This window comes from Pristiophorus japonicus, chromosome 7 (assembly GCF_044704955.1).
Source record: "Pristiophorus japonicus isolate sPriJap1 chromosome 7, sPriJap1.hap1, whole genome shotgun sequence".
Taxonomy (NCBI): domain Eukaryota; kingdom Metazoa; phylum Chordata; class Chondrichthyes; family Pristiophoridae; genus Pristiophorus; species Pristiophorus japonicus.
Window position 1 is genome coordinate 4,222,434 of NC_091983.1, and position 9,943 is coordinate 4,232,376.

Here is a 9,943-nt window from a genome sequence, read left to right on the forward strand (position 1 = left end):
CTCTTCATATATCCATAGAAGCTTTTGCAGTCAGTTTTTATGTTCCTAGCCATCTTCCTCTCGTACTCTATTTTCCCCCTCCTAATTAAACCCTTTGTCCTCCTCTGCTGAATTCTAAATTTCTCCCAGTCCTCAGGTTTGCTGCTTTTTCTGGCTAATTTATATGCCTCTTCCTTAGATCTAACACTATCCTTAATTTCCCTTGTTAGCCACGGTTGAGCCACCTTCCCCGTTTTATTTTTACTCCAGACAGGGATGTACAATTGTTGAAGTTCATCCATGTGATCGATAAATGTTTGCCATTGTCTATCCACTGTCAACCCTTTAAGTATCATTTGCCAGTCTATTCTAGCCAATTCACGCCTCATGCCGTCGAAGTTAGTTTTCCTTAAGTTTCGGACCCTAGTTTCTGAATTAAGTGTGTCACTCTCCATCTTAATAAAGAAGTCTACCATATTATGGTCACTCTTCCCTAAGAGACCTCGCATAACAAGATTGCTAATTAGTCCCTTCTCATTACACATCACCCAGTCTAGGATGGCCAGCCCTCTAGTTGGTTCCTCGACATATTGGTCTAGAAAACCATCCCTAATACACTCCAGGAAATCCTCCTCTACCGCATTGCTACCAGTTTGGTTAGCTCAATCTATATATAGATTAAAGTCGCCCATGATAACTGCTGTACCTTTATTGCACACATCCCTTATTTCTTGTTTGATGCTGTCCCCAACCTCACTACTACTGTTTGGTGGTCTGTACACAACTCCCATCAGCGTTTTCTGCCGTTTGGTATTCCGTAGCTCCACCCATACCGATTCCACATCATCCAGGCTAATGTCCTTCCTTACTATTGCATTAATTTCCTCTTTAACCAGCAATGCCACCCCACCTCCTTTTCCTTTCTGTCTATCCTTCCTAAATGTTGAATACCCCTGGATGTTGAGTTCCCAGCCTTGGTTACCCTGGAGCCATGTCTCTGTAATGCCAATTACATCATATCCATTAACTGCTATCTGCGCAGTTAATTTGTCCACCTTATTCCGAACACTCCTCACATTGAGGCACAGAGCCTTCAGGCTTGTCTTTTTAACACACCTTGCCCCTTTAGAATTTTGCTGTAATGTGGCCCTTTTTGTTTTTTGCCTTGGGATTCTCTGCCCTCCACTTTTACGATTCTCCTTTCTATCTTTTGCCTCTGTCTCCCTTTTATTTCCCTCTGTCTCCCTGCATAGGTTCCCATCCCCCTGCCATATTAGTTTAACTCCTCCCCAACAGCACTAGCAAACACTCCCCTAGGACATTGGTTCCGGTCCTGCCCAGGTGCAGACCGTCCAGTTTGTACTGGTCCCACCTCCCCCAGAACCGGTTCCAATGCCCCAGGAATTTGAATCCCTCCCTTCTTCACCACTCCTCAAGCCACGTATTCATCTGAGCTATCCTGCGATTCCTACTCTGACTAGCACGTGGCACTGGTAGCAATCCTAAGATTACTACTTTTGAGGTCCTACTTTTTAATTTAGCTCCTAGCTCCCTAAATTCGTCTCGTAGTACCTCATCCCATTTTTTATCTATATTGTTGATACCTATGTGCACCACGACAACTGGCTGTTCACCCTCCCTTTTCAGAATGTCCTGCACCCGCTCCGAGACATCCTTGACCCTTGCACCAGGGAGGCAACATACCATCCTGGAGTCTCGGTTGCGGCCGCAGAAACGCCTATCTATTCCCCTTAAAATTGAATCCCCTATCACTATTGCTCTCCCACTCTTTTTCCTGCCCTCCTGTGTAGCAGAGCCACCCAGGGTGCCATGAACTTGGCTGCTGCTGCCCTCCCCTGATGAGTCATCCCCCCCAACAGTACCCAAAGCGGTGTATCTGTTTTGCAGGGGGATGACCACAGGGGTTCCCTGCACTACCTTCCTTGCACTGCTCTTCCTGTTGGTCACCCATTTACTATCTGGCTGTGTACCCTTTACCTGCGGTAAGACCAACTCACTAAACATGCTATTCACGTCATTCTCAGCATCGTGGATGTTCCAGAGTTCATCCACCCGCAGCTCCAGTACCGCAATGCGGACCGTCAGGATCTTCAGGCGGATATACTTCCCGCACACTTAGTCGTCAGGGACACCGGAAGCGCCGTGTTCCCACATAGTACAGGAGGAGCATAACACGTGTCCGAGCTCTCCTGCCATGACTTACCCTTAGATTAACTTAATTTGGCAACAACAATGCTAAAGGTTACTTACTGATAAATAAAAGAGAACGAAAAACTACTTACTAATTACCAGCCAATCACTTACCCCCTTGGCTGTGACATCACCTTTCGCTTTCTTTCTACTTCTTTTTTGCCTTCTCCCTGCAGCTGCACCGGCCGGGCTCTCCACGCTCCTCCTCGACCACGAACTCCCGACTGCTGAACTCACGGCCTTTTTATAGGCCTCCGACCCCGGACTCTCACCTCCTCCTCGACCACGGGGGTTAGATACAGAGTAAAGCTCCCTCTACACTGTCCCATCAAACACTCCCAGGGCAGGTACAGCACGGGGTTAGATACAGAGTAAAGCTCCCTCTACACTGCCCCATCAAACACTCCCAGGGCAGGTACAGGGGGTTAGATACAGAGTAAAGCTCCCTCTACACTGTCCCATCAAACACTCCCAGGGCAGGTACAGCACGGGGTTAGATACAGAGTAAAGCTCCCTCTACACTGTCCCATCAAACACTCCCAGGGCAGGTACAGGGGGTTAGATACAGAGTAAAGCTCCCTCTACACTGTCCCATCAAACACTCCCAGGGCAGGTACAGGGGGTTAGATACAGAGTAAAGCTCCCTCTATACTGTCCCATCAAACATTCCCAGGGCAGGTACAGGGGGTTAGATACAGAGTAAAGCTCCCTCTACACTGTCCCATCAAACACTCCCAGGGCAGGTACAGCACGGGGTTAGATACAGAGTAAAGCTCCCTCTACACTGTCCCATCAAACACTCCCAGGGCAGGTACAGCACGGGGTTAGATACAGAGTAAAGCTCCCTCTACACTGTCCCATCAAACACTCCCAGGGCAGGTACAGGGGGTTAGATACAGAGTAAAGCTCCCTCTACACTGAACCATCAAACAATCCCAGGGCAGGTACAGGGGGTTAGATACAGAGTAAAGCTCCCTCTACACTGTCCCATCAAACACTTCCAGAACAGGTACCACATGGGGTAGATACAGAGTAAAGCTCCCTCTGCACTGTCCCATCAAACACTCCCAGGGCAGGTACAGCACGGGGTTAGATACAGAGTAAAGCTCCCTCTACACTGTCCCATCAAACACTCCCAGGGCAGGGACAGGGGGTTAGATACAGAGTAAAGCTCCCTCTACACTGTCCCATCAAACACTTCCAGAACAGGTACCACATGGGGTAGATACAGAGTAAAGCTCCCTCTACACTGTCCCATCAAACACTTCCAGAACAGGTACCACATGGGTTAGATACAGAGTAAAGCTCCCTCTACACTGTACCATCAAACACTCCCGCAGCAGGTACATGGACATGTTACCGATACCTTCCCCGAATACCAAGGCTAGGGGAGATGCTCTGGAAGGTATGGAGAGCTGGGACTTGTCCATGAGAGTCACCGAAGGCGGGAGAACCAAAATAATCTAGAATTAGAAAGAAGAAATGGTCACAAAATAGAGCAGTCTGCAATAGGATATCAATTCGTCTTCTCTTATCTTAGAAAAATCAAGGACCCGACACACGTGTGTTTGAAACAAACCTAATCAATTTGACAGATAACATCAGCTTAAACAAACCCCAAATGCCAGAATGAAAATGGTTCCGTCCTGAACAGCAGCAATAACAGCAGAATCCAACCCCTGCAGTCACTTGTGAATTTGCTGGTATCTCAAAAGGATGGATGACCGAGTGAATCCCTTCCCACACACGGCCCTGTCTGCTCTCTCAGGTGGATGGAAAAGATCGCACGGCACTATTTCAAGCGTAACACGGGAGTTATCCCCGATGTCGTGACAATATTTATCCCTCAATCAACATCAGTAAAACAGATTATGTAGTTATTATCACATTGCAAATTGGCTGCCTTGTTTTCTACATTACAACAGTGACTATACTTCAAAAAGTACTTCATTGGTTGGAAAGTGCTTTGCGACGTCAGGTGGTTGTGAAAGGTGTAAAAATGCAAGTCTTTCTTTTTCTTTTCTGTCTTTTATTTCTATACTTTCTCCCATTGTGCCTTCTTTTGTCTTCTGTCAGTACCCTATCTCCCGTTTCCCAACCAACTTTACAGTTCATTTCTTGTGCTTGAGGTCTCGCTCCCTCACTCCATCCCTCCCGAAAAGCTGTCCATTTGCCATATCTCCCAGATCTGAAGAAGTCACCTGACCTGTCACCATTCCTATATTCTTTATAGACAACTACAACTTGGACTTATATAGCGCCTTTAACATTGTAAAATGGCCCATGGTGCTTCACAAAACATTATCAGAAAAGATAAGAATTAGGAGCAGGAGTAGGCCATTCGGCCCCTCGAGCCTGGTCCGCCATTTAATGAGATCATGGCTGATCTTCCACCTCAACTCCACTTTCCTGCACTGTCCCCATTTCCCTTGATTCTCTTACTATCCAAAAATCTATCGATCTCTGTCTTGAATATACTCAAAGACTGAGCCTCCACAGCCCTCTGGGGCAGAGAATTCCAAAGATTCACCACCCTCTGAGTGAAGAAGTTTCTCCTCATCTCTGTCCTAAATGGCCCACCCCTTATTCTGAGACTGAGACTCCTGGTTCTAGACTCTCCAGCCAGAGGAAACACCCTCCCTGCATCTACCCTGCCAAGCCCTGTAAGATTTTTGTATGTTTCAATGAGATCACCTCTCATTCTTCTAAGCTCTAGACATTTGACACCAAGCCTTATAAGGAGATATTAGGGCAGGTGACCAAAAGCTTCCTCAAAGAGGTAGGTTTTAAGGAGCGTCTTAAAGGAGGAGAGAAGGGTTGAGGGTCGGAGAAGTTTAGGGAGCGAATTCTGGAGTTTAGGGCCCAGGCAGCTGATGGCAAGGCTGCCAATGGTGGTGTGATTAAAATCGGGAATGTGTAAGAGGCCAGAATTGGGGGAGCACAGAGATCTCAGAGGCTGGAGGAGGTTACAGAGATAGGGAGGGGCGAGACCACGGAGCGATTTGAAAACAAGGATGAGAATTTTAACATTGAGGCTTCGAGCCCAGTCACCATTTCTCTTTCCTTTACAGACACTCCCTCACACTCACCATTTCAGCTCCATTTTTTGAAATATTTAAAGATTTGTTTTAATCTTTAAAGGTGGCAGGACAGGTTAACAAAGTAGATAAAAAAAAGCATAAAGGACAATGGGCTTTATAAATAGAGGCACAGAGTACTTAAGCCAGGAAGTTATGCTAAATCTATATAAAACACTAGCTTGACCCCAGCTGGAGCATTGTGTCCAATCCTGGGCACACTTTAGGAAGGATACAAAGGCTTTGGAGAGGGTACAGAAGAGATTTACTGGAATGGTTCCAGGGATGAGGGACTTCAGTTACATGGAGAGGCTGGGGTTGTTGCCCTTAGAGCAGAGAAGGCTAAGAGGAGGTTTGATCGAGGTGTTCAAAATCATGAAGAGTTTAGACAGAATAAACAAAAAGAAACAGCTTCAATTGGCTGATAACCAGAGGGCACAGATTTGAGGTGATTAGCAAAAACAGAGGGTCACATGAGGAAAATCATCTTCACACAAGGAGCGGTCAGGATTTCGAACGCACTGACTGACAGGCTGGTGGTTACAGATTCAATAGGAGCCTTCAAAAGTGAATTGGATAAACACTTGGAGTAAAAATGATAGGGATTTGGGGCGGACTCAATGGGCTGAATGGCCTCATTCTGTGCTGTAATATTTGATGATTCTTAACATGACACACCCTGCTCATCAACATTTTTCCTTCATTTACAGACGTTCCCTGGTCCATGACTGTTTCTCTCTCATTTACAGACGCTCCCTGAGAGTTTGAGCTGACACTGCACAGGCACGGGTCGCTCCTCCGGGCCCGAGCGGACCCTGGCCCCACGGGCGAGGGGGGGCAATGTTCCCCAATCTATAACTCCCCCCCGCCACCGGTGTGGGGGCAATGTTCCCCGGTCTATATCCCCCCCCCCCGGTGTGGGGGCAATGTTCCCCGGTCTATATCCCCCCCCCCCCCCCCGGTGTGGGGGCAATGTTCCCCAATCTATAACTTCCCCCCCCCCGGTGTGGGGGCAATGTTCCCCAATCTATAACTCACCCCCGCCACCAGTGTGGGAACAGTGTTCCCCGGTCTATATCCCCCCCCCGGTGTGGGGGCAATGTTCCCCGGTCTATAACTCCCCCCCGCCACCGGTGTGGGGGCAATGTTCCCCGGTCTATATCCCCCCCCCCCGGTGTGGGGGCAATGTTCCCCGGTCTATATCCCCCCCCCCCCCCCGGTGTGGGGGCAATGTTCCCCAATCTATAACTTCCCCCCCCCCGGTGTGGGGGCAATGTTCCCCAATCTATAACTCACCCCCGCCACCAGTGTGGGAACAGTGTTCCCCGGTCTATATCCCCCCCCCGGTGTGGGGGCAATGTTCCCCGGTCTATAACTCCCCCCCGCCACCGGTGTGGGGGCAATGTTCCCCGGTCTATATCCCCCCCCCGGTGTGGGGGCAATGTTCTCCGGTCTATAAACACCCCCCCCGGTGTGGGGGCAATGTTCCCCGGTCTATATCCCCCCTCCCGGTGTGGGGGCAATGTTCCCCGGTCTATATCCCCCCTCCCAGTGTGGGGGCAATGTTCCCCGGTCTATATCCCCCCCCCCACCCCCGGTGTGGGGGCAATGTTCCCCAATCTATATCCCCCCCCCCCCCGGTGTGGGGGCAATGTTCCCCGGTCTATATCCCCCCCCCGGTGTGGAGGCAATGTTCCCCGGTCTATAACTCCCCCCCGCCACCGGTGTGGGGGCAATGTTCCCCGGTCTATATCCCCCCTCCCGGTGTGGGGGCAATGTTCCCCGGTCTATATCCCCCCTCCCAGTGTGGGGGCAATGTTCCCCGGTCTATATCCCCCCCCCCACCCCCGGTGTGGGGGCAATGTTCCCCAATCTATATCCCCCCCTCCCCCGGTGTGGGGGCAATGTTCCCCGGTCTATATCCCCCCCCCGGTGTGGGGGCAATGTTCCCCGGTCTATAACTCCCCCCCGCCACCGGTGTGGGGGCAATGTTCCCCGGTCTATATCCCCCCCCCCCCGGTGTGGGGGCAATGTTCCCCGGTCTATATCCCCCCCCCGGTGTGGGGGCAATGTTCCCCAGTCTATATCCCCCCCCCCGGTGTGGGGGCAATGTTCTCCGGTCTATAAACACCCCCCCCGGTGTGGGGGCAATGTTCCCCGGTCTATATCCTTCCCCCCCACCCCGGTGTGGAAACTGTGTTCCCCGGTCTATATTCCCCCCACCCCCAACCTGTCTGGCCGGGCCGAGCTCACCCTCTCTGGCCGGGCTGGGCTCAGCCTGTCGGGTCGGGCCAGGCTCACCCTGTCGGGCCGGGCCGGGCTTACCCTATCGGGCTGGGCTCAGCCTGTCGGGCCGGACCGGGCTCAGCCTGTCGGGCCGGGCTCACCCTATCGGGCCGGGCCGAGCTCACCCTCTCTGGCCGGGCTGGGCTCAGCCTGTCGGGTCGGGCCAGGCTCACCCTGTCGGGCCGGGCCGGGCTTACCCTATCGGGCTGGGCTCAGCCTGTCGGGCCGGACCGGGCTCAGCCTGTCGGGCCGGGCTCACCCTATCGGGCCGGGCCGGGCTTACCGTATCGGGCTGGGCTCAGCCTGTCGGGTCGGGCCAGGCTCACCCTGTCGGGCCGGGCGGGCTTACCGAATCGGGCTGGGCTCAGCCTGTCGGGCTGGGCCGGGCTTACCCTATCGGGCCGGGCTCACCCTATCGGGCCGGGCCGGGCTCAGCCTGTCGGGCCGGACCGGGCTCAGCCTGTCGGGCCGGACCGGGCTCAGCCTGTCGGGCCGGGCTCACCCTATCGGGCCGGGCCGGGCTCAGCCTGTCGGGCCGGGCTCACCCTATCGGGCCGGGCCGGGCTCAGCCTGTCGGGCCGGGCTGGGCTCACCCTATCGGGCCGGGCCGGGCTCAGCCTGTCGGGCCGGGCCAGGCTCAGCCTGTCGGGCCGAGCTCACCCTCTCTGGCCGGGCTGGGCTCAGCCTGTCGGGCCGGGCTGGGCTCAGCCTGTCGGGCCGGGCCAGGCTCACCCTATCGGGCCGGGCCGGGCTCAGCCTGTCGGGCCGGGCTAGGCTCACCCTATCGGGCTGGGCTCACCCTGTCGGGCCGGGCTGGGCTCACCCTATCGGGCTGGGCTCACCCTGTCGGGCCGGGCCAGGCTCAGCCTGTCGGGCCGGGCCGGGCTTACCGTATCGGGCTGGGCTCAGCCTGTCGGGCTGGGCCGGGCTTACCCTATCGGGCTGGGCTCAGCCTGTCGGGCCGGACCGGGCTCAGCCTGTCGGGCCGGGCTCACCCTATCGGGCCGGGCCGGGCTCAGCCTGTCGGGCCGGGCTCAGCCTGTCGGGCCGGGCTCACCCTATCGGGCCGGGCCGGGCTTACCGTATCGGGCTGGGCTCAGCCTGTCGGGTCGGGCCAGGCTCACCCTGTCGGGCCGGGCGGGCTTACCGTATCGGGCTGGGCTCAGCCTGTCGGGCTGGGCCGGGCTTACCCTATCGGGCCGGGCTCACCCTATCGGGCCGGGCCGGGCTCAGCCTGTTGGGCCAGACCGGGCTCAGCCTGTCGGGCCGGACCGGGCTCACCCTATCGGGCCGGGCCGGGCTCAGCCTGTCGGGCCGGGCTGGGCTCACCCTATCGGGCCGGGCCGGGCTCAGCCTGTCGGGCCGGGCCAGGCTCAGCCTGTCGGGCCGAGCTCACCCTCTCTGGCCGGGCTGGGCTCAGCCTGTCGGGCCGGGCTGGGCTCAGCCTGTCGGGCCGGGCCAGGCTCACCCTATCGGGCCGGGCCGGGCTCAGCCTGTCGGGCCGGGCTGGGCTCACCCTATCGGGCTGGGCTCACCCTGTCGGGCCGGGCTGGGCTCACCCTATCGGGCTGGGCTCACCCTGTCGGGCCGGGCCAGGCTCAGCCTGTCGGGCCGGGCCGGGCTTACCCTATCGGGCTGGGCTCAGCCTGTCGGGCCGGGCCGGGCTCAGCCTATCGGGCCGGGCTGGGCTTACCCTATCGGGCTGGGCTCAGCCTGTCGGGCCGGGCCGGGCTCAGCCTATCGGGCCGGGCTGGGCTCACCCTATCGGGCTGGGCTCACCCTGTCGGGCCGGGCCAGGCTCAGCCTGTCGGGACAGCACAAAAGGCCCAGTGACCAGCAGAGAAAATCAGCAGCTCATTGATATTATTCTCGTTCTGCATACAGCTGGAACACAACTGAACCCAACCAGAGTAGAGTGAGTGAGAACACTGTGAGCTGGGGAGAAAATGATGGAGGTGGTGTGATGGGTTTGGATTTCAGCACAGGGAGGAGGGAGAGTGTGGGATCGGGATTTATAGCTTTGGCAGAAAGTAGAATAGTCTGTTCTGAATATCTGTCCTGTACTTACAGTGATGACTTTTGTAAACTCCTTTTACAGGTTATTATAAGGAGTAAATATGCAAATGGGAAACTTAAACCAAATGTCTTGTCCAGATGTGACAGAGTCACTCGATTCATCAGGACCTGAATATCATCAGCTTTTCAATGTGGAAGGCGAAATGTTTGTCTGTTGGAACATATTTCAAACATCAGTGTGACTGGAAAAGCACCGAGACACACACACCTGAGTGAGAGTGTTCCAGTGCACTGACTGTGGAAAGAGCTTTAACCAGTTACACAGCCTGAAAATACATCGCACCAGTCACAGTGGGGAGAAACCGTACACGTGT

General features: G+C 54.7%; 1 protein-coding gene across 1 annotated transcript; it reads left to right on the forward strand.

Moving 5' to 3' along the window:
• The first annotated feature begins 5,740 nt into the window (after window positions 1–5,740).
• LOC139266996 (fibroin heavy chain-like) lies at window positions 5,741–9,414 on the forward strand. The gene is made up of 2 exons (XM_070884629.1): window positions 5,741–5,856; window positions 7,545–9,414. The coding sequence occupies exons 1-2, from the start codon at window positions 5,741–5,743 to the stop codon at window positions 9,412–9,414; spliced, it is 1,986 nt and encodes a 661-aa protein (XP_070740730.1).
• Window positions 9,415–9,943: the final 529 nt, after the last annotated feature.